The sequence below is a fragment of the Diadema setosum genome, chromosome 8 (genome assembly GCF_964275005.1).
Source record: "Diadema setosum chromosome 8, eeDiaSeto1, whole genome shotgun sequence".
NCBI classification, from domain to species: Eukaryota; Metazoa; Echinodermata; class Echinoidea; order Diadematoida; family Diadematidae; genus Diadema; species Diadema setosum.
The window spans coordinates 21,172,179-21,198,096 of NC_092692.1; the positions used below are offsets into that span (position 1 = coordinate 21,172,179).

Genomic DNA, 25,918 nt, shown 5'->3' on the forward strand with positions numbered 1-25,918 from the left:
TTGTAGCATCACAACTTGGCTTAAATAATGGACCATAACTGTTATCTCCAAAATGGGTAGGAACCTGTGCATTTGTTCCTTAGATTTTGGCTTCTGGGTTTAAACCGATGACAAAATATGTATTTCTTCCACATCATAAACCTGTTGCCTGAATAAGTTCACTGGCTACTTCATATTATTATGTAATGGATGCTGTGTACTGGCATATAATTATGCTAATATTGCGTGCCTCTAAGACTAGTTTTTTGTTACAGATGTCTTCATTCTGTTATTTCTACATATCTGAGTAGCTGCCTGCAGTTTGAAAAAGTGGAATTATCATTATCATCACCATCAATAACTAGATAATAGCAAGTGGCACATGCTGTCCAACATCATCCCATCCACACAACTGAGTTTCAAACAATGTTCTCCACTTCTGGTGACAATCTACATCTTGTGATGAATTGCTATAGGTACAGAATATTCTCACAATGACATTACATCATCATGGTAGTTTACGGGTACGCAGATGTCATCTTGCAACCAGTCTGAACATTCCCTTCTCATTCATTTCCAGGCAAGAGTCTTGAGGGATGAAATGAGTAACCTCGTGTAGTCCCAGCCATATGCTACTGTGTTTCTTCCACTCACATCCAAGTCTATGTGGAAATGTTATCACAGAAAGCCAGTGACGTGATGGCCTTCTGGTGTCCTGTGAATTCCCTTTTGACCTCTCCCTCAGCAACACTCCACAGTCTTGCAGTCCTGTCAGATGAGGCTGAACAAATACAACAGAAACAGACAGATGTGATTGCTTGGCAGGGTGTTTGTGTGTATGTGTTTGGTTTGCAGAGTTTTCTAAAATGGCTGAAATTAGCAAAACATCATGTGCCAACTGTCAACAAGTATGAACCATGAATGTTTAATTCAAAGTGTGGATCTCAAAAATTATTGGTAGAATCACAATTCAAAACTAGACCTTATATGAACAGGTGCGTATTTGGACCATATATGAAATGTACAAATTGCTTTGTGTCATTACACCTTACTTGCACTCTACAGTACTGCATCTATTGCATATGTCAAATGTTCTTCCTCATAATCATCATCATTACCATCATCACCTTCAATTAAAATATCAACATCAGCATCTCCATATTTTTATGTTTAACTATCAAAAATCACCGTTTATGATGAACCACTCATGACTAGTCACACTAGCAGAGCAGTAAAAATACCATTTACCATTTATTCACTTTACCTTAATGAAAATGCTACATGCTCAACCACAGAAAACGAGAATCAAAAACCAGTGATCAAAGTTCTTAGAAGCAATTCAAGCAATTCTTTGCACAATATGTGAACTCTGCACAAGCAGTATGTACACTAGACAGCCATCAGCTTGGTGTGGTCACCCTATGCAGAGGAACTCCATTTGAAGTCTTATAACACCAGCATACCTGTGACAATGTACTGGGAGTCCGAGGAGAAAGCACAGTCCCACACCCACTGCTGCATCTCTACGCTTAACGTCGTCATGAGGGAGAAGTCCGCCGTCCTCCATATGCGCACAGTCTTGTCCCCGGATGTGGTTGCCAGGAGACTGTGAGTGTCAATACATACATGTACATATAAACATGATGTCAATGATGATGATGAGGAGGAGGACGAAGAAGAAGAAGAAAAGAAGAAAGACTAGCATCACATTGGTGTCATATTTGTTTGTACAAAGATTTAATTGTCTCCCATATTCACCTTCTCTGATCTCTCTCTTTCCCTATAATTATTGTATTGTTTTGTTTCATTTGAACATTTACATCACTGACACGCAATTCAGCCTCTGGGCTGCTATGTACTTTCCTCATGATGAAATAAACCAACGTCTGTCTATCTATCTATCTACCTATCTATCTATCTACCTATCTATCTATCTACCTATCTATCTATCTATCTATCTATCTATCTATCTATCTATCTATCTATCTATCTATCTATCTATCTATCTATCTATCTATCTATTCTTCTCCTTTATGGTGCTGATTGCTCTCAGATTTGATGATTGACAGTTTGTTGTTTGTTTGTTTTTATTTTCCTCTTCCTCTGTGCTTGAGGCTGATAATGATTTATTTGATACATTCTATCAGTTTTGCCAGGTAACCTTTGATTTGCAATCTGACATGATATACTATCACATCATCTTGAATACCCAAAACCACTCCGATTCACACCGTGTGGTGACCAAAGAAAAAACTGAAGTCCCCTGCAATTCAAGCTAAAATTTGTACCATTAACCTCTACTTTGTCCCCGCACCAACTCTTCACCCCTCCCCCAACCAAATATTTCTTTTCAAATGACAGCAAAACCTGTGGAAAAATAGAGTAGAGAACAATCTAGTGGGACTCACGTGCAATCCGGGCTGAATTTGCACTTGAGGGTGTACTTCTTGTGAGCAGCAATTTTTGTCTTTGGGTGTAGCTGAGAGAGGGCACCATCACCCTGTCCCTTCGTGATCCTCCACACATAACAATTGCCTTTGTTATTGACAGCCGCCATGTGCGTTGCTTCGGGATCAATGGCTATCGACTGAATTGAGGCATTCTGCTCTGGTACCTGAATAAACAAACACAAAGGCAGCAACAAAACAGTTCATTACATGTTACAGATTAAGTGAAGACTCTTTATCCAAGCTGTGTGATATACACGCCATAATGTTGATTAGGTAGAGTTCAACCTACAGGTTTTGATCACAGCAGACAAAAATTTCCTCTGAAAATATTTGATTAGGTAGCTGCAGCATTATGCCAGACCTCTGTTCCATGCTTGATAATTTCTTAATTTTCACCTAAAAATTACCTAATAAAACGATGCAAACAAAAATGACTTACTACTTACACTGATCTCTCTCTCTAATAAAAGTTTTAACTGCCAAATTCGGCTTGAAAACTTTTGTCCCTGATTTTGTTTACTGTAATATTCATGCAAAGTGCCGTTTAGTGCTTAACAGTCACCCTGTGAATGGGCTAGTACTTGGTGCTAAGGTAGACTGGGGTCAGGTGATGGGACTCACCAGCTGTTCGTTGTGACAACTCCTCAGGTCCCATATATGTACTGTTCCACTCTGGTCACCAACGATGAGCTCACCCTGTCAAATCAACATATCAAAATCAAATAAATCATGTGAATCACAAACAAAAAGAACACACATACAAAAAAAAAAAGAAATTAAAAGAATGGAAGTTTGAAATGGATACATAGGTCCGCCTTAAGTGAAATCAGGTAGCTACTAAATTAGACATTGAAGAGAATGGCCAAATTGCAGAGACATATAGAGGTAATCCACATGAAATTAATTTTTCCACCAGCAGAAATGTGATACAAATTACACATTCTTACAGGTGAACTTAATATATTCAGTCTTTGAAAGTTAGTAAGACAACAGGAAAGAAGTATGACAAATAGTTATATTGCTACTGAATGGAATTAAATGCACAAGTGTTGTACAGTAGTATGGCAATTGTGCTTAAAAAATCAGTTTCTCATCATCTGCACAAATTTGCTCAGCAGAAGTGGCAAGGTGTTTGCTAACTTGTTAATCACAAGTAGACAGACATACCTGGTTGGGATGTAGACAAGCACAGTTGACAGGAGCATTGACCTGAAAGATCTTCTGACAGTGAAGATTATGTGCCCTGGAATATAACCAGTGCAAACAAAGGGAAACTGATAAGAAATGAATATAGGGGGGGAAAAAATCAAGTACAGGGAGATATGTATCGACAACCAAGCACATGCACTCTGACTTTATCATAGTGGTTTTAACATTTTGATTAAACATATGAGAAGTATATTTTGTTATAACTTGCCAAACATATGACTCACAGGAGATGTGAACTACAAATACTTTATTTGCAATTGATTTATACCTGAGACACAAGGAAAATAGATGACGAGAACTGTTGCCCACAGGGTGTGACATTGTGGAAGATTGATATTCTGGGTAGTGCAAGTAGTTTCTTGAAGGTGGAGATTCAAGAGGGACACAATTTTCCTGGGGTTCATTATGTCAATCTGGATATGAAGAAATTTTCACCACATAATTTGGTGTAAATAGACTGATGGGAGAAGCTGTAAGCATGAACCACTACAACGACAAGCTGCCACTTTTAACCCATTGAGGACGAGTCCTGAGTATACTCGGACAGGTGTCTATGGGAAATGCGTGTTATAGCAAAATTCAGCCCGTCCTCAACAGGTTAATTACCTAAGGTCCCATATCCTGGCAGTGCAGTCCTCTCCACCAGTAAACATCCACTTTCCTTCCTCCTGAAAGCCAACCGCTGTCACATTCTTTGGGATGCCCTCGTAGTTTATGATGGGGGTCGTTTCGCTGGAGTTGATGTCATACATGCGGATGTGCTGGTAGCCTATGACATTGGAATGATACAGAACAAAAAAATTAATGTAGCAGCCTACAAAATCACAACAGCTTATTGTGAGCTATCTAGCTATTGGTATTAGGCATGTTTGAGCGTACAATCATGCACATAAATGTATGTTAGAATGCACATTAATTTGTGCAGACAACACTTTCATAAATCAATGACAGCATTAATTAGGCAGATTTCACGTACTCATCCAACACCCAAACTGTCCATCCATCCCATTACATATGCTGCCTTCTCTAATTCTCATCTAATTGCATAGGAAATGTACAGATCTACTGATGGTTGGGATAAATAATTGGTTTGCCTTTTGGTGAAATAACATGTACAATTGTACAATGCAACACAACACTTTCAAGGAAACTATACAATGTAAAATGAACCCAATCATGTTGCAAAACTTACTGGTATTTCAAAAATATTTAAAAAAAGAAACAAACTTACAAAGTTGTATGTCCTTATTAGCTAGGCTCTACCCCTCTTTGTTAGATAAGGCTGAACATCTGTAATTAAAATGCCAGCTATCTTTTCTTTTCTTTTTTTCCCATTAATTTCCAATGACAAACATTTAGCATACTGCTGTTCAGAATCATTTCTCTATATACAGTCCACAAGCATCAACCCATGTTTCTGCTTACCTGCTGCAGCCAAAAGACTTCTGTCTGGTGTTATTTCCAGATAATTTACTTGCTGCAAAAAGGAACAAGAAATAATAAAATAGTTAGGAGCTACAGTGTACAGATCAATAGCTGACATACAGGTGTACAATTTGTGTCAATTCTAACATCAAGACTTGACACATGTGAAAGATCCCACTTCACTCATTCATTGTACAGAACAGGTAGCCTGACCAGACACTGTTAGTACGCTCTGCGAATACAGCGTCTGACAGACCAGGCATGCACCTTCAAAGTGGGGAACCACAACACAACTACAAAACTTATGAAAATTTATACATTTCTTCTAAAAAATGTACATGTTACTCACGTTATAAGCATGCTTGTATTACAGAAGGTTCGTAAGTCCATAGAGAGCCCTCGCGATAAGTCCATGGAACAAAAAAAAAAAACGGCACTTTCTGGCGGAATCCCTGACCGTCAGGGTTCATCGTTGCAGAATTCAAAATGGCGCCGTGACCTCTGCAAATTATGTGCATGCATGACCGGAAGTGCTCCAAAGCGAGCACGGTGTGTGCGCTTGGAAACGTATTACAGAACCTATATCGTATGGAGTACAAATGAAGGGTTTGTTTGCAAAAACCGATAAGTCCATTTTTGAAGATTTTGAAGTACAATTTCTGTCATAATGTACAAAATAATACCTTTTAAATGATACATTGGTCACTACATATAAAGGTATATTTTTGAAGTTATGGTCAAAAGAAGCAAAATTTTTCTTATTATTCTCTTTATTTTTCTTGACCTTTAATCGCAAATATCTCCATTTGGCAAATATGGACTTATCGGTTTTTGCAAACAAACTCTTCAAATGTACTGCCCAACGTCGTCTGCTGTGGAGAGATATCTTTTGCGTGCGTGTGCTGCTTGAGTGTAGCAGCACGGTCGACAGCGCGACCTTTTGAAAGGGCATTCAGATCATGTAACCTCCCGATATTCAAAATGGCCTAGCGTGAAAGACGATGTACCGTTCACAAATGCTGCATATAATCATCATATTAGGTAAGTTGTTAAATGTGAATTTCAATATTGATAGCATAGATATGAATTAAAGTCTCATTATTGAAGATTGGCATTAGATGAGTTTGAGGTGACAAAAAAATGATCTAAAGTATCAAAATTCAAATGCGATCGCATGCGATCGCTAAACTCTCTTCATGTCTGGGGGTCACATCGGTACAGCCCTGTCGCGCTAAGTACAGCGACTGGGCTGTGTATAGTTACAGAACAGGTTGCTAACCCAGTGTGGTGAAGAGACCCACTTACATATAACCAGTAAAGCAAGCTGCCCATATAATTTGACCATTAAATGCCGTCCAAGATTCAACCCCCCCCCCCCCCCCCAGCTACATGTACACTGTAGAAACCTATAGGCCTACAGTGTACGTAGATTGCTTACTGGGTAGATTCTTTGGACTTTGAGCTTGGTCAAATTTTGGCACGGGAGGTCAAACCTTGTTGGTGCAGGTTTTTTACCTATCCACACAAATTCATCATCATCTTTTATACTCATGAATAGGCTGCATATAAATTTAGCCCTAAAGATTAAGAAAGATGAACACAGACCTCCCTTTTGCAACATGTGTGATGAAAAGCAAGCCACCCGTAATTCCACCATAATGCTGTCCAAAATTCGACCGCCAGCTACAAACCTATGATTTTGCACGAGGTCGAATTTTGGCACCAAAGTTTGAAACTTGGTGCAGGTTTTTAATAACATTTTTAACAGACATTAGATTTTACAAATTCAGTTCAGATCAATGCTTAAGTTTCTCTACCGGTTTAAATTTGAATGATCATCACTGATCATCCTTCTTTTTTCTGCAAATTTGCCCTAACGTTACATGTATTTTCTCTTTATTCTGTTGCATAAGGCAACATATAAGCATATGTTTATATGTTCGCCCGTGCAGCATAATATGCCTGGCTCCAAACCGGCAATTATGCTGCACGGGCAATGACCCGTGACACACACACACACATACATCCACCCCCAAGGGATAGGGTTTTACGGGCAACTCAATGGGCATACGGGTATCTCCCCTCTCTAGCCCAGCGTGGGCAACCCGTCCTCCTAATAGGGTATAAAAAGGGGATGCGGTAATTAGAGAGGGAGAGACAAGGAACAAGACAAGGAAAAGGAACAAGAAACCAGACACAGCGACCAGCGACACAGCGACTAGCGACACAGCGTCTACCAGCGACACAGCGACCAGCGACACAGCGTATACCAGCGTATGCCAGCCAGGGACTAGAACGACCTGGCATCCGCGACTACCTGTCTCTTCGGTGACCCTGCGCTGTAACGCAGGATTACCAAAGCAAGGTAAGTTCCCTTACCTCACTTTCCAGAAGTGAGTTAAGCATATATTTATCTAATTTACCATGTTGTGCGAGGCGTCGCGACCGAATTTATATGAACCATCACAGCAGCGTTTTGGTTGCAGCGCTGCGCACAACAAATGGCACTGCGAGCAGGGTCTCCGTTTTTGAACAAATATTCTGCTCGGAAACGGCACAAGTATAAGTAAGTAAATGATCTACGTTACTTAATTTTCGTTAATATGTGTTTATTTGCTTTGTTTTAACGTATATTTTGTATTGTTTCACCTTTAGAGGTGAGCGGAGTTTACCGTAGCAGACGCTATTTCGTCGGGTGTGGCATTCCAAAGGATGCCAACAATGCCGTGGCGCGAATCCTATTATTAAATTTCGCGCCGTTTTTTCGTGAAACGGCATATTAAGGCAGTGCCGATTTCACAGTTTCAATTAACTTTTGTAGTGGCCAAACTGTAATTTTGGAAAGTAGTAATATTTGTATACGGGCGAGCTATTTTTTAGTCGCTTGCCCAATTTTTATTTTCTAGGTTTTTTTCATATCACTTTAAGTAAGCATGTGTAACGTCCTTGGGATAACCCGGATGTTACAGCTTAGCTTTAGTTTGGCCTAGTATTTGCGGTAGTCGTAATATTTTTTGTATTTGTAATAAAATTGTTAGCGTTGTGGAAACTTGTGTCCTTACAGTACATGAGTTTGATTTTGGTCTACAATTTAGTGGACGTTTCGTCAAGTTGAATTATGTTTGCATAGGTTATTGCATTACGAAACGTATCCGTTATATTAAGTTTTTGTACGATTCGAGGACTCCGGCCAAGGTCTTCTCGTACATATTCGATGACGCCAGTACTTCTGTAAATTGTCTTTTTGGAAATTGTTCGTTATCGTGCTCGTTAGTTGTATTTTGGTATTGCAACTCGAATGATTTCCGTATATTGGGAATTACTGTCCATGTTGGACTGCCCGTAGTTCCATCTTAGATTATGTGTGACGCAGTCGGAAGTTCATGGTTTTTACCGCGGTCCGAATTCATTCGTTGAACGGACCTGCGTTTATGCACCTTATTTTTTCTTTCGCAGGTATGGCAACCTTCGTTTGAACATTTTCTGTGCAAGCGAGTGTTGAGCAATTGCCGTTCAATTTGCGGATAAGTTTGTGCAACGTGTTTTAGATATTTTTTTCTCGCTTCTCGTGAAGTGTTCATCGCAGGTGTTTCTTATTATTAGTGAACCACTGCAACCTTAGCGGAGTATGCAGTAATTTGCGCGCTTCAAATTCTATATAGCTCTTTTCGTCTTTTGCCGCGGAAATTGTTGCATTATTGAGTGGTCTCCGGGAAGCTACTCCGGCTGGTGCACATTGGACGTTCTCTTCTTTTGTCCCTGTTGCATGTTCTTTCCTCGCTCGCGGAGAATTTTCAGCCGGCGTGTTTGAATAAATTTGCATCGGTTACGCCGCGCTGTCTGATGCATTTACTGGCCGCGCATTTATATTTGCTGCATTTATTGATTATATAAAATGTGATATAAGATTGCTATTTTAGTGATGATGTATTTTGTGATTATATTTACGCTATATTTACTTTGCAGTGAAGTTTGATGTTAATAGTGAATATTGATGTTGAACAGTGAATACTGATGTGAAAAGTATATTCATGTCGAGTTGTGTGCATCAGTGTATGTCTTGTATGTTGGGCAAGTATTGACGCAATGACACAATTTGGATGCTTATACTATTTGGATTGGATTCGTAAATACATGTTTTCTTATATTGCCGGGAGTCTTTAGACTTTTGCAAATATACGCAAGGGAAAAGAGCGAAGGATTGCTTTAACCCTTTGTATATTTAGCAAGGGAAAAGGCGAAATAATTATTTCAATCTCTGCTTAAAGGAGAGAAAAGAGCGATAAATTGCTTCAATTTTGGCTTAAGCCAGAGAAGAAGCAATAAATTGCTTATTTGTTGTGATTTGGAAATTAATAAGCAGAAGTTATTGGGGGAGACGAGTGAAAAATCGCTCGAATTCCTTAAGAAACTTTGTTGCTGCGTTATTTTCCAAAAGAGTATATGAGTTTGTATTTCGTGAAGTGTTTGTGTCCGGAGTTTCTTTCTGTCTTGTTTATGACTCGAACGCCTCCGGGTAAGTTAGAAAGGTGAATGAGTGAAATTTGTATATTGTTTCGTGAACTCGTATTTTATGCCATACTCATATACTGATACATAACGCTACCGATTGTGCGTGACCGGCGGTACGTATTTCTTAATTTACGCCGAGTTATATACCGGTAAGCAGAGAAGCGTATCGTATAGAGGAAAGAGATTGTGACATATTTGTATTTTGTAGCCTACGCTACGTTTATGCGCTTCATAGCATACTTACATGATTCAGTATCGGTTTTATTGAGTATGAGCTACGCTATATAAGCCTGGATAGCTTTATTAGCATTAGCGAGCCGGGAAGCATAGCGTTGTCGTTGCGTTTGTATGAGAATCTGTGATTACTGATTTTATAGAAGAGATTGTGGTATTTATATTGGGTAGCCGTACGCTACGTTATTCGTATCGTACCAGAATTATATATTTCACTATCGGTGATATTTTGTGTATACGTTAAGTTATATGAGCCTGGATAGCTTTAGCATTAGTGACCCGGGAAGTATAGGGTTGCGTTTGAACGAAAGCGAACCGGAATTATTATTACCAAGGATTATTATTACCAAGGATAATATTTTGTGTATACGTTACGTTACATGAGCCTGGATAGCTTTAGCATTAGTGACCCGGGAAGTACAGGGTTGCGTTTGCACGAAAGCGATCCGGGAATTATTAATTTGATAGAATTAGTATTTTGTATATAGTAAAAGTTATCTCTGCGTGTGTTATTGACGATGGAGAGAATCCGTATTAATTGGTGCAACAAAAATGACCTGTTACAAGTACCAGGCATTGGCAATGAACCGCAGCACGGATCCTCGCCTTACGCGAGGCAACGGGAAATATAACTCCCGATTCTATATGTTCGATTCCGCATATTCGAAATTTAGTGGATATAATTCAAATGTTGGATTTTACACCAGCTCCAGTCCCATCCCCTAGGCCTCGTGCGCTGGGCAGATCTGGCTCTCCGCCGATTGCTCCGTACCCGTATGATCGTTTCCCGGCACCAGGGTATCCGAGGGCTGCATCCCTTCCGCCAAGGGGATCAGAAAACTCTACTGTGCCTTACGGAGAAGGGAGACAATCCCTACCTCCTGACGTCGGTAGGTGGCAAGTAACTAGGCCCATAGCGATGCCGCGGGCAACAGTGACTGCTAACCTTACCGACCAACCCGCTACAAATGCACAGAGTGTTACTGAGACCCAGCAAGGGGAGGGGGAATTAGAGCAAGCCCAACCGGAGCCGAATGACGGGCGCGTTACTGCTCCTGTTAGTGTTAGTCACACTGGCGAGCCTCAGTGCGCACAGCGGCCGCCGGGAGAGGATCTCCGTGAGCGTGATCAGGGTTCTGATCATGCTCATGACGAACCTCAGGGTGGCACAAGCTATACCGCTATACAACCCCGAGTAAAGACAATTGAAGGGGACCCGACGTTGGGTCAGTTAGGGGACAGGCGCCCGTATTATGACAAACATCACGAGGCCACGTATGATTCTCGGTACGAGGAAAGTTATGAACCTCGTTACGAGACATTTCGTGAGCCCCAACGCAATCCGTCTCCATATAGGCCAACGGGTCCACCTAAACATTATGACAACCGTAATCGATATCGTGATGATGAAAGGTATCGGGGTAACGATTGGGGCCGATATGATAATGATCGATTCCATCAGGGTGGCGATCGATATCGATACGATCGCATCGATTGTGGTTATGATCGATACCGATATGATGACGATCGATTTCAGCGGGATCGATGGCAATATCATCATGATCGATATCCGGATGACCACAATCGATATCAATTTGCACATGATCAATATGAATGCGATGATCGATATACTGACACTTGTGATCGATATCCTGTTCGCTTCATTGGCTATCGGGACAGCGATCGTGAGTATTATCGATCTCCTTCCTATTGTTTACGCGAGGATGTACTTCAGCCGAGTTATGGGGAACGGAGGAGAGGTGAGCAGCCTCTGCCGGCCTCCCCACCACCCGTGCGACGGCTGACCCCGCCACAGCCTGTAGCTCCTAAGCCGGCTCCTAGGCCGGCTCCTAGGTTCAACGCGCCTCGGCCAGGTCAGACATCACCGGCCGCTAGTTCTAACCTATCCGAGCCGGGTACTAGATCAAGTAGGCCCAAGCCTAGCTCTCGTTTCTCTCCTTCCGATACTCCAGTAATACCTCCTCAGCCCGCTCCCAGGACACATTTACCGAGAACGATTACTTTCAATGGTACAGGGAGCTGGCAGGCATTTTTTGCCAAGTTCACCTCATTTGCCAATGAGAGTAACTGGAGTCCCCAACAACGGCAGAATCAATTGTGCTGGTCGTTGGATGGGAAGGCAAGCGAATACTATGCCTCCCTGATCCAGCGGGAGCCAGCCATAGATTATTTCAATATCATTCTCAAGTTGGAGAAACGGTTTGCCCCTCAGGAGCTACCTGAAGTTGCTCAAGGCCAGTTCAACTATGCGAGACAAGGCCCAGATGAGTCTTGCATTGAATGGGCAGAGCGGCTTCAAATTCTAGCTTCTCAGGCTTTCCCCAATCTGCCAGATGACTTTGTGCAGAAACAGCTGGTGTTGCGTTTCTGCCAGGGATCTATCGATCGCGAAGCCGGGCAACACACACTAAATCATCAACCACTAAACCTTGATGATGCCTTACGTGTGACACGCATGTTTCAACATGCCAGGCAAGCCATCTACGGAAAACCGCGGAAGGAAATAAAGCAGTTGGTCGTCGCAGATAGTTTCCTGGAAAGGGATGTGAGAAAGGTAGACCTGCCTATTTCATCTACAATCCCTTCCAACCATTCAGATGACAAACCGGAAACTCGAATAACTAAACTTGAAAAAAGGTTTGATTCCTTTCAGTGTTCCATTAATGACAGATTAGACTCGCTGGAGGCGCAAGTACGTACCCTTAACTCAACAGTACAGGGACTGGTTGCAACCCTTCAATTCAGACGAGATGCTCCAATGCCTAGGTCATCCCCAGGTAGGTTATCCCCAGCCAGAGCCGGTTTCCGGTCACCAGGCCAGGATAACCACTGCTTTAAGTGTGGCAAGTCAGGCCACTTTAAGCGGGACTGCCCCGAAGGTGGACAGGGAAAAACCGTCTCCTTCGTATGTGGCGATGACCAGGGAAATGGGCAGGGATCGGAGGAGCTAGCCCGACCCCGATCCACATAGCTCCGGGCACAATTGTTGTCTCCCCTCCAGTCGGGGATAAGAGCCCTCAAACCCTGACGGTGGGGACATCTTGCAATAACGTGGAGGGCAATGCTGAGACAGTATCAAAACCGGGAGCAGGGGCCAGTGAGGCTGTTTTAGATTCTCGGTCCACTTTCACTCCATCTCTCCTTGCCTCCTTGTCAAAGGAAAACGCAGAGTCAAGGAGTGTTGGTGGCGCTGACTCTCCTAGCCCACAGTCCCAGGTAGGTACAGGTGAGCAGCCTGCCATTGTCACGCATCCATGGCTGCTCCCCCCATGGCCTCCGCCTTCCACAGACTCTGTGAGTACGAGCTCCCATGGGGATGCTAGAGAAGCGTCCATTGGGGGCAATTACCCTGATGGTGTTATTGTAAGTTGAAACCTTGAAATCCAGATGTAAGAGGTAAGCCATTAAAGGCAGTTGTTGATACAGCCGCTGAAGTATTATTTTGTCGAATCTGATTTATTAATCTCTTCATCCCGGACCACCCATTATTAAAGAAGACGTTTATAATACGGTGGGCAGGGATATGAAGATGATAGGATTAATTGTTGGCCAGTGGATATTACTCGGAAGTAGACCTCTTTCGTAAGTACCAGGCCACAATTGATACTCCGAGGGCAAAGTAATAATTATTTCAGGGCTAAAGACATTTTTTATGATTTTTGAGGGAAACCACGATATTTTAACCCATTGAGGACGGTTTGATTTTGCTACAACACGCATTTCTCATAGACACCTGCCCGAATATACTCGGGACTCGTCCTCAATGGGTTAATAATTTAAGTTTTTGTGTAAAATAATGTGGTTATTTTTTGGGGGGTTTGTGAAAAAACAAAAACAGTCCATGGATAATTTCATTAGTGAACCCGTTTAGATCTCCAGGACTGATAAAAGAAATTGTTTATTTTGAGATTGGCAACTGGGTTGAAATGTTTGTTTGGATAATTTAAGTATAGTTGCCAATCTATAGGGCCGGGGGGAGTGTTGCATAAGGCAACATATAAGCATATGTTTATATGTTCGCCCGTGCAGCATAATATGCCTGGCTCCAAACCGGCAATTATGCTGCACGGGCAATGACCCGTGACACACACACACACATACATACACCCCAAGGGATAGGGTTTTACGGGCAACTCAATGGGCATACAGGTATCTCCCCTCTCTAGCCCAGCATGGGCAACCCGTCCTCCTAATAGGGTATAAAAAGGGGATGCGGTAATTAGAGAGGGAGAGACAAGGAACAAGACAAGGAAAAGGAACAAGAAACCAGACACAGCGACCAGCGACTAGCGACACAGCGTATACCAGCGACACAGCGACCAGCGACACAGCGTATACCAGCGTATGCCAGCCAGGGACTAGAACGACCTGGCATCCGCGACTACCTGTCTCTCCGGTGACCCTGCGCTGTAACACAGAATTACCAAAGCAAGGTAAGTTCCCTTACCTCACTTTCTAGAAGTGAGTTAAGCATATATTTATCTAATTTACCATGTTGTGCGAGGCGTCGCGACCAAATTTATACGAACCATCACAGCACTCAGCAGTGTTTTGGTTGCAGCGCGCCGCACAACAGATTTTACAAATTCAGTTCAGATCAATGCTTAAGTTTCTCTACCGGTTTAAATTTGAATGATCATCACTGATCATCCTTCTTTTTTCTGCATATTTGCCCTAACGTTACATGTATTTTCTCGCTCATTTTCCAGTAGTTTACAGTCAAAAGTAACTTGTTAGATCATAGATTTAATTTTACCATTGAATTTGAGTCTACTAGATACTAGTTTAGAGTCTAGAAAAATGAAAATCAAAGTTTAGAATCCTCTTTTCAACGTCAATGTCAGGAAAATACCATCATCTTTCATTCACAGCCAATAGGCAATCTTTGTGTGTTGGTAAAGCTCACTCAGTCACCGTCACTGGACAACTTACTGAATCCTGATGCTGCACAGTGCGATGGCAAATCCCCGTGTGTGCTTGCCAGAATCGGATGGTTTGATCGTAACCAGCTGTGGCCAAAATGATTTGATCACTCGGGTTTCCCATGCTGAGTATATCTAATCACTTTTCGGCTGTCGAAATTATACAACACAGATTCTTTCCGGCCGACGCAATCAGTGGGAAAGGCCTGTAAAAGGTAGCGTGTCGGTAGAGACGTCTACAAGCGTGTCTGCATTTTAACGTTAGCTTCTAAACTCTTTTGCCACTACTCACTGCACAGTTTACTAATATACTAACACAGCTAGCTCCAGCATTGGAAGGGATCTTCGGGATCGGAGCAAGCAGAGAGGACTGTACAAAACTCGCACTGTAGCTCAATCGATCGCTCGACCCGAATTTACCGAGCAGGTTAAGAATGGTATCCTTTCTTGGTGATATTTTGTCATTCAGAAGTGTGTGCACAGAAAATTGAACCTTATACCAGTCTGGTGTTTGTAAACAGGTTGAGCGAGATTCGTGTGAAATCCACAGGGCTGCGGGGCCAAGGGGTGGTGATATTTCACACTTGGGAGGATTAGAGGACAAGTCTGAGGTGCAAGACTGAACCTGAATGTTTAGCAAGAGCTCAAGGCCAGGCAGGTTGCTTTCCTTGGTACTACTACTGCACCTGATCATCATCTGGTACTGTTGAGATCGTGTGATATTGAGCCTTGAGGTATTGAATTATAAGTATACTGTATGGCAGGGCCAGTAGTAGGCCTAATAAATGTTAGGCTTTTTTTTTTTTTTTTGCATATTTTTTACAGTTGTAAATCAGCAACAGCAGATATTTTACATGTGGACACGTTTGTAAATGAGGTTAATGACTCAAAAAGGAGTAGCCTAGATCATGGCTCACGTATAAAACTAAATTTTAACTGTTAGAATCTAAATTACCGAACTCTTTTTTGAGGACTGCAGAAACGAAACCCGTCGGAAGAAGATGAAGGCTTGCACTAAATTGACTAAATTTTGAATTTGAGTGGCATTATGCATCTAACTTGTTAGACCCTTGCTCACAAACGACATGGCTTTGTTTTTGTTTTTTGTTCTTTGTACAGGAAAGAGTACATGTGACTGTGATACGACTGTGATGACAGACAACATACAACATATAATATGCACTGGTCTGAGTGCGTCAGTCGGAAAATGCATAGCCATAAGGCTGCGTTCACATAGAAGTATACTATTCGGGTATTCGGGCTCGTTTTTCGAGGGCACGCGAATAGCTTGAATCGAACGATAGGATTTCCTCACGCCGGTTCACATAGGAGGGCACTATTCGAAAGTACGAATAGCTGCGAAAAGTATAGCAAAGTGGGAATCGAGCTTGTTCGATTTTCTTGCAGCGTATACCGTCTCTCGTTTATAAAATGATGACACTTTTGGTCTGGATTTCCCCTTTAGCAAAAATAAGCATGTTGACTGACATTCTGATGCAGTTTAGAAATTGTTAATAAGATTTGCTGGGATGTAAGAGGAAGAAATCCTCACTGCATGGGATGGTGATTTGACGGTGCGGGTGATGGTGTATTCGGTGCCCAAATAACGAATAGCGAATAGCGAATACCGAATACCGAATACTTCTATGTGAATGCAGCCTAAGGTAACTATGGAATGCTTAACCCACGAGGCGAAGCCAAGTGGGTTTAAGCTAAATTCCACAGTTACCGCATGCACACTATTCCGACTGACGCATGAAAAGACATGTGCGTCATATGTATAGAATGGGGACAATTTACCTGTGGTACTTGCCAAAAATCTGTTTTTCGATAATGTTACCCGATGGCAAATCTACTGGATGCATTTCCTTTTGGTTTACTATAGACAAAAGCCCCCAAATCATGCATCCAGTACTTCAAAACCATGCATCTAATTACTGGATGCATGGCAAAAGTACTGGATGCAGATGCATGATTTTTTAGCCAATAGGCATCTCGTACTGAGTGTGCGAACACTTGCTTGGTGCATGAACCTTTGTTACAAGTGCGCGTACTCTTGCTACAAGTGCGCGATAACATGTTTACCACTGTGAGGCAGCGTGTGGCCAACATCCACAAACAGCTCTCGACCAATGAGATCGCAGGATTCTCGCTACCCAATCTATAATTCGTCTGTACGAGATCTACTTTACTGATGGTAGCATATTCATTAAATAATTTTTTGCCAATCCACTTTCTTAGCACATGGGTAGCTCATGATGGAATACAAGCAGCCATTTTACTGGCAAAGATTATAACAATGACCTATAAAATCTAAGTCATTCAACATAATGTTTCGTCTTGTGATATAGTTGGACCTACTACTCATCAACCACTTTTTGATTAAATACCTTGTAATTTAGAAAATATCCCTCAGTTTCACCTTAATTTTATTTCACTAAAAATACTGCTGATTCATATCCCGGGCTCAGTCATTGTTAACTTGCACCGTATGCGCGGAATTCTTGGCGACAAAAGCAAGTGACATTTTTTTTTACTGTGCACTGGCGCAAGCTCATCATTTCAATCGACCGCCCATTCTCTTATTGAAAAGCATGTAAATCCAGTGAATGGCAAATACAGATGTAGAGATGTAGATGATTAACAATAATTACGTGTATTACTAATGAGGATTTTCTTCAATTTCCCTTTTCCTCCCGTTTCCTCCTGTTATTTACCTGTATCCCAAATCCCCCTAATTTCTCTTGATTTGTATTCATGTTCGAATGTATCAGCATATTGCGCACCGTCCCATGTGTACTTTTGAGTTAATTTGCGAGAAAGCCATTGCGCATGGGCAAGCGCGCCGGAACACTTTTAGTTTTGGGGGGGGCAAAATCTCGACGGGGGCACATTTCTGTGACAGTGTGAGATCCTCGGCGAGGGACCGAAGTGACCGAGAGGGGGAGGGTGTGGGATGGGGGATACCCGGCCCCTCCCACGGTAGGGACTTTTTGTAAAAACAGTAAGAATGCGTTTACAGAGCATTTAAAAAACCCAAATTTCTAGGGAGTTAAACATAGTAAAAAATCACTGCGAAGGACTATGATCGTAACTTATGAAAACTTTTCATTATACAGAGTGCCCTGCGGGCAAGGCGAGTGAGCACCTTATACAGCTTTTCACGTCCGATATTTGCGTGTTACGCTATCATTGGTTCAAAATAACAGAAGTCATTTTTGTCATGCAAATTCCTTTCAGAAACATACACACTAACGACGACAGCGAAAGCTCAGAATCATTGCAATTTTTCGTTTCTCTCACGTTTTTTAATTTCTCAGAAAGTAATATCATCTTAATCAGCCAGTACACATTATTCTTCAAGTGATTGTACAGATGTAATCATGTAAGGCATGTAAGGTAATGTTTAATCCAACGATTCAACAAGCAAGTGTACGTTGTAAGTACTATTCTCAATATCAAGCTTATTCAAGTAACGTCATTTCAGTAACCCCATATTGTACACATGTATTTTGTCATATCATGCTTACGTGTAGCTAAAGGAAAATGTTCCTTCATTATACAGTGCGTCACAATAAAAAGAAAATCTGTTTTATCAGCCTGGTGAGATGTCTTAGATGTCTTCATTGCCACACAAAATTAAAACAGACTCCATGCTTTATCATTAAGAACATTTTCTCTTCTTGCACTTGATACCAAACAAATAATATCCCAACCAATCATGAATGAGAACAACTACTTTAATTCATGCATGTCAAAAATTATGTTGAGTTGATATAACCAAGTTCAGACTGGTAAACCCTTGCTTGTCAGACTAAGAAGTCTAAGCAGAAGAAACGTGACAAAGGAGACCAAAGAAATGCTAATGAATGTCTTTTCAAATTCAAAACGTTATTTTGTTCTGACGTGGCAGACACCGATAAGCCATTAAACCGCTTTTCTGCGCAAATCATTTCTGACATCACTATTTCAAATGGTCCGTGCTTGTCCAGGGTCAATACATTACACATCTTGTAACTAGGTGTCAAAAGAAAGAGGATAAACTTAATTTTGTACTTATAAACCTTTTCTGATAAATCATTACAGTTTTCTGAAAAAAAAAACAACCCCGAAGTTGATTTATGAGTTTCTTTTTTCTGGAACGCACTTTTCAATGCCTCTCAAATCTTTTTAACATATTTTCAGGGGAAAAAAGTGAAAATAACTAGTAATTGATGAATATCAAATGCCAAGAAATATCCATAAGTAAATAATCATGGACTGACCAAAAACAAAAACAAACAACAAAACATTACCGCAGCATAACATTGTAGATTATGTTACGTTACGTGAGAAGAAAACAAAATACATTCCACCGTGTTTTCAAGGAAATGTTATGAAGTAGCAGTGTGGCACATCTACTGTACTTGAATGAATACCAGGAAGGACAAAAGAATGAAAAGATCACTGTTTGTCAACGGCTAATATCTAGTTGTAATAGACAATGTTATTCGGCTTGTGCAACATTGAGATAAATATATAGGCTCTTATACTTCGTCACTTGAACTTTTTGATAAATAATATCATATCACACTTGTATCTTGTATCGTGTTGTAATTATCAGAACATGAGAGTATATATGGGCTAGCTCGCACTACGAAAATGATTCAGTTGTGCCTGAATACAACATGGACATGCCTGTATGAAATCATGGACTGACCAAAAAACAAAAAAAAAAATATTACTACAGCATAACATTATAGATTATGCTACATTACGTGAGAAGAAAACAAAATACATTCCACCGTGTTTTCAAGGAAATGTTATGAAGTGGCAGTGTGACACATCTACTGTACTTGAATGAATACCAGGAACGACAAAAGAATGAAAAGATCACTGTTTGTCAACGGCTAATATCTAGTTGTAATAGACAATGTTATTCGGCTTGTGCAACATTGAGATAAATATATAGGCTCTTATACTTCGTCACTTGAACTTTTTGATAAATAATATCATATCACACTTGTATCTTGTTTCGTGTTGTAATTATCAGAACATGAGAGTATATATGGGCTAGCTCGCACTACGAAAATGATTCAGTTGTGCCTAAATACAACATGGACATGCCTGTATGAAATCATGGACTGACTAAAAAACAAAAAAAAGACTGACAAATTAGGTGATCCGATCTCTTCGGAAATCAATGATTTTAGTCCCGATCCCAATAGGTATGACCAAACAGGTTTCATCTGTATTAATAAGGACATTGACCGTGTGATGTTTAGATTCTCATTTAGAAAAGGGAGTCAGACCTGCCATCTATGGTACACAATTCCGTATACACTAAGATACAGAATGAAGTATATTTGATCTTTGACCCCACTTTGCACAGACAAGATGGCATCTGAGCAAAACGTGGTTATTTTGTGAAATGATCCCTGTAATATGGTCTTTACGTGTGCAAAATATGGGAAAGATAGGACATGTATTCACCAAGATACAGGATGAAACATTTATGAGCTTTGACCCTAATTTATATACCCAAGATGGCGTCTAATCAAGTAGTTGTTATTTTATGAAATAATGTATGTGACATGATCTAAACATGTGCAAAATATGGGGGTGATTGGGGCTGTTTTTCTTGAGTTATTGCAAAGAAAGTTGCAGAAAGAAAGAAATATCTCAATACATCGAAGATAAGCTTTAATTTCAACCAAGTTTTTTGACGTGATCCCGAAACCGTATGAAGAAACAAAGGGCACATTCACGATAGCGCAAAGTCTCAGCTACAACATATTAAAATCTGGGAGAAATTCACCAAAGGGTAAGTGAGCTAGTGCTCGATAAAGATAGTCATGTCAATTTCCATTTCCAGAAAAACTGCACTCCCATAGAGATAACACGTAAACTGGTCAGATTTGACAACGTTACACTGAATTCATTTTTACGATGTGATGCCGTCATCTAATCAAAATTTTGTAAATGTAATTTGGAAAGAGCATTTAATAAGCTACAACATACTGAAATTTGAGTCAAAATTGGCAAAGGATTAGTGAAATACGCTCGAGTGACCTTGAAATTTGATGACGTCATTTTGAAAATTAACTCTCTTTATTTTATCAAGAAATTTGATATCTACTAATCATTTTTTCAGCATCGCCAACCCATGAAATGACATGTACAACTCATCAGCTTTCAGAATATGTAAAGAAAATGGGGGGTCACCGTCCATCCTGACGAGTAAAATCGGATTGAAAATTGGCGGTTTTTTGGCATAGTTGCACTGTATATCGCCATTGACGCGCGCGCGGAATTTCAACTTTGACGGACCCTTATGACGTCATATTGAGTCGGATTGACTTGAAATTTGGTAGAAATATTCCTTGACATTTCAGACATCCGATCCAAGTGAAAAAACGGGAAATTTCTATTGCATATGAGCTGTGCATGCGTATATGTGCGCGCGCGTACGCGTCCGTCCAATTTTTTCAATTTTTCAAAAAATGCCCCAATTGGTCTGAAACGTATGCAAAAAAATTTTGAGCTCGATTTGAGCATACAAATATTTCAACGCGCGCGTACGTGCGCGTCTTCAGCGTTAATATGAATTTTGAGAATATGAGTAGAATGCGCTTGACTTGAAATATATGTGACGTGAATTTCATCGAAAATTTCCATTCCATTAATGAGATATGAATGAGAATGTGTTTTCATATAATGACGTCATAGTAACGTCACGGTTGACTGATCACTATGATTTTATTAGATCTGTCGTCTTTGGCACATGATACATATATAGTATAATTTTGACATTGATAGGATGAGGACTTTCTGAGCTAACTTCTACACAACATTTGAGGAGAAAGAACTTTTTTGTGACAACGGGAAGTTAAGCACTAGACTCGGAATTTGTCAAGACTGACAAATTAGGTGATCCGATTTTTTTTTAATCAATGATTCGAGTCCTGATCGCAATAGGCATGACCATATAGGTTTCATCTGTATTTAGAGACATTGGCCGTGTGATATTTGGATTCTCATTACGAAAAGAGAGTCAGGTCTGCCATCTTTGGTACCAAATTCGGTATACACTATAACGAAGATACAGAATGAAGTATATTTGACCATTGACCCAACTTTGCACAGCCAAGATGGCATCTGAGCAAAAAGTGGTTATTTTGTGAAATGATTCTTGTAACATGGTCTTTGCGTGTGCAAAATATGGGAAAGATAGGTCATGGTGGATTGTATTCACCAAGATACAGGTTGAAACATTTATGACCTTTGACCCTAATTTACATACCCAAGATGGTGTCTGATCAAGTAGTTGTTATTTTATGAAATAATGTACGTGACATGAACTAAATATGTGCAAAATATGGGGGAGATAGGGGCTGTTTTTCTTGAGTTATTGCAAAGAAAGTTGCAGAAAGAAAGAAATATCTCAATACATCGAAGATAAGTTTGATTTCAACCAAGTTTTTTGACGTGATCTCGGCGTCGTATGAAGAGATGGAGCGAAAAACGACGATAGCCCAAAGTCTCAGCTACAACATATTAAAATCTGGGAGAAATTCATCGAAGAGTAAGTGAGCTAGTGCTCGATAAAGACCGTCATGTTAATTTTCATTTCCAGAAAAATTCCCTCCCATAGAGATAACACGTAAACTGGTTAAATTTGACAAGGTTACATTATATCCATTTTCACGAGGTGAAGACATCATTAGAATTAAAACTTTGATGAACAAAACTTAAAGAGTATTAAATTGGCTACAACATACTAAAATCTTGAAGAAATTCACCGAAGGGTAAGTGAGCTAGTCGTCGATAAAGACAATCAGGTCAATTTTCACATCTAGAAAAATTCCCTCCCATAGAGATAACACGTCATAACGAAGATACAGGAAGAAGTACATATGACCTTTGACCCCACTTTGCACAGACAAGATGGCCTCTGAGCCAAAAATGGTTATTTTGTGAAATGATCCTTGTTACATGGTCTTTACGTGTGCAAAATATGGGAAAGATAGGACATGTTTTCACAAAGATACAGGATAAAACATTTATGACCTTTGACCCTAACTTACATACCCAAGATGGTGTCTGATCAAGTAGTTGTTATTTTGTGAAATAATGTACGTGACATGAACTAAACATGTGCAAAATATGGTGGTGATAGGGTATTTTTTCTTGAGTTATTGCAAAGAAAGTTGCAGAAAGGAAGAAATATTTCAATACATCGAAGATAAGCTTTAATTGTCCCCGCCGAACGAGTTCGAGCAGGGGACTATGAAACGGGCTCCGTACGTGTGTGTGTCCGTGTGTCCGTCCGTCCGTGTGTCCGTCCGTGTGTCCGTCCGTGTGTCCGTGTGTGCGTCCGTGTGTGATCAAAATCTTCAATTTGCTACTTCTCTGTCATTTATGAGCCAATTTTGATTCTGTTTGCTTTATATGATAGCACTACATGGGAGCTTTGAAACTTGTACACAGAATTTCAGTCGTGACCTTTGACCTTGACCTTTGACCTATATTGTACATTTTGCTACAAAATGCTACTCCTTCGCCATTTCTAACCCGATTTCGATTCCGTTTGCTTTATGTGATGGCACTAGGTGAGGGCTTCAAAACTTCTACACAGAATTTTGACCTTTGACTTCTTTGACCTTTGACCTTGATTTTTTGACCTATATTGTACATTTTGCTACAAAATGCTACTCCTTCGCCATTTCTAACCCGATTTCGATTCCGTTTGCTTTATGTGATGGCACTAGGTGAGGGCTTCAAAACTTCTACACAGAATTTTGACCTTTGACTTCTTTGACCTTTGACCTTGATTTTTGACCTATATTGTACATGTTGCTACGAAATGCTACTCCTTCGCCATTTTTAACCCGATTTCGATTCCGTTTGCTTTATATGATGGCACTAGTTGAGGGCTTCAAAACTTCTACACAGAATTTTGACCTTTGACTTCTTTGACCTTTGACCTTGATTTTTGACCTATATTGTGCATTTTGCTACAGAATGCTACTCCTTCGCCATTTCTAACCCGATTTCGATTCCGTTTGCTTTATGTGATAGCACTAGGTGAGGGCTTCAAAACTTCTACACAGAATTTTGACCTTTGTCTTCTTTGACCTTTGACCTTGATTTTTGACCTATTTTGTACATTGGCTACAAAATGCTACTCCTTCGCCATTTCTAACCCGATTTCGATTCCGTTTGCTTTATGTGATAGCACTAGGTGAGGGCTTCAAAACTTCTACACAGAATTTTGACCTTTGACTTCTTTGACCTTTGACCTTGATTTTTTACCTATATTGCACATTTTGTTACAAAATGCTACTTCCGGCGGGGACATATGTTACGCACCGCGTAATTTCTACTTTTCCTTGTTTCAACCAAGTTTTTGGACGTGATGCCGACTCCGTATGAAAAAACGAAGGGCACACTAACGATAGCCCAAAGTCTCAGCTACAACATACTAAAATATGGGAGAAATTCACCGAAGCATAGGTGAGCTAGTGCTCGATAAAGATAGTCATGTCAGTTTTCATTTCCAGAAAAACTGCACTCCTATAGAGATAACACGTAAACTGGTCAAATTTGACAATGTTACTTTTAATCCCTTTTTACGAGGTGATGCCGTCATCCAATCAAAATGTTGTTATTATGTGACTGAAAGACCATTAAATAAGCTACAACATAGTGAAATTTGGACGAAAATCAACAAAAGTATAAGTGAGATACGCTTGAGTGAACTTAAAATTTGATGACGTCATTTTGAAAATTTATTTTTTTTTATTTATTAAGAAATTTGATATCTTTTCATCATTTTTCCAGCATTGTCAACCCATGAAATGACATGTACAACTCATCAGCTTTCAGAATATGTAAAGAAAATGGGGGGTCACCGTCCATCCTGACGAGTAAAATCGGATTCAAAATTGGCGGTTTTTTTGCATTGTTGCACTGTATATCGCCATTGACGCGCGCGCGGAATTTCAACTTTGACGGGCCCGTGTGACGTCATATTGAGTCGGATTAACTTGAAACTTGGTAGAAATATTCCTTGACATTTCAGGCATCCGATAAATATGAAAAAACGGGAAATTTCTATTGCGTATGAGCTGTGCGTGCGTATATGTGCGCGCGCGTACGCGTCCGTCCAATTTTTTCAATTTTTCAAAAAATGCTCCAATTGGTCTAAAACGTGTGCAAAAAAAAATTGAGCTCGATTTGAGCATACAAATATTTCAACGCGCGCGTACGCGCACGTTTTAAGAGAAAATATGAATTTTAATTATATGAGTAGAATGCGCTTGACTTGAAATATATGTGACGTAAATTTCATTGAAAATTTTCATTCCATTAAAGAGATATGATTGAGAATGTGTTTTCATATAATGACGTCATAGTGACGTCACGGTCGACTGATCACTTTGATTTTCGTTCGATTGCCGTCTTTGGGAGATGATACATGTATGGTATAATTTTGATATTGATAGGAAGAGCACTTTCTGAGCTAACCTGTCCACAACTTTTGAGGAGAAAGAAGAAGAAGAAGAAGAAGAAAGAATCCGTACAGATACAGAAGGTGATCCGAGAGGATACTCGGATCACCTAAATATTACTACAGCATAACATTATAGATTATGCTACATTACGTGATAAGAAAACAAAATACATTCTACCGTGTTTTCAAGGAAATGTTATGAAGTAGCAGTGTGGCACATCTACTGTACTTGAATGAATACCAGGAACGACAAAAGAATGAAAAGATCACTGTTTGTCAACGGCTAATATCTAGTTGTAATAGACAATGTTCTTCGGCTGGTGCACCACTGAGATAAATATGTAGGATCTTATACTTCGCCACTTAAACTTTTTGAAAACAATATCGTATCAAACTTGTATCTTGTTTCTTGTCGTAATTATAAGAACATAAGAATATATATGGGCTAGCTCTCACTACGAAAATGATTCAGATGTGCCTGTATAAAACAAAATAAAATACAATCACTCTTCTAACAAGTATAATGCATATTGTTTGTCTCAAGTCACTTCACCCCAACAGTCCCCGGGATCCCCACAGATTACATCTATGATCTAGATGAAACATAAAACAAAATAATAATGAGTTCATTTCTAATGGAGATAGCAAGAACACACAGTGAAAAGGCTAAT

The 25,918-nt window shown here is 40.2% G+C and overlaps 1 protein-coding gene across 1 annotated transcript; it reads right to left on the reverse strand.

The window, feature by feature from the left end:
• Window positions 1-14,971, reverse strand: LOC140231554 (target of rapamycin complex subunit LST8-like). The gene is made up of 8 exons (XM_072311692.1): window positions 14,763-14,971; window positions 5,064-5,115; window positions 4,245-4,407; window positions 3,597-3,672; window positions 3,051-3,125; window positions 2,388-2,593; window positions 1,443-1,585; window positions 1-760 (listed from the first exon to the last, which is right to left on the reverse strand). The coding sequence occupies exons 1-8, from the start codon at window positions 14,874-14,876 to the stop codon at window positions 642-644; spliced, it is 948 nt and encodes a 315-aa protein (XP_072167793.1). The 5' UTR covers window positions 14,877-14,971; the 3' UTR covers window positions 1-641.
• Window positions 14,972-25,918: the final 10,947 nt, after the last annotated feature.

Excerpts from the sequence above, each read along its gene's own strand:
- LOC140231554 (XM_072311692.1), bottom strand. The coding sequence starts at position 14,876 with ATGGGAAACCCGAGTGATCAAATCATTTTGGCCACAGCTGGTTACGAT. Across the intron at positions 5,116-14,762 it reads CTGTGCAGCATCAGGATTCA|CAAGTAAATTATCTGGAAAT; the intron begins GTAAGTTGTCCA and ends TCCTTTTTGCAG. Across the intron at positions 3,673-4,244 it reads GCCAGGATATGGGACCTTAG|GGCACATAATCTTCACTGTC; the intron begins GTAATTAACCTG and ends GTTATATTCCAG.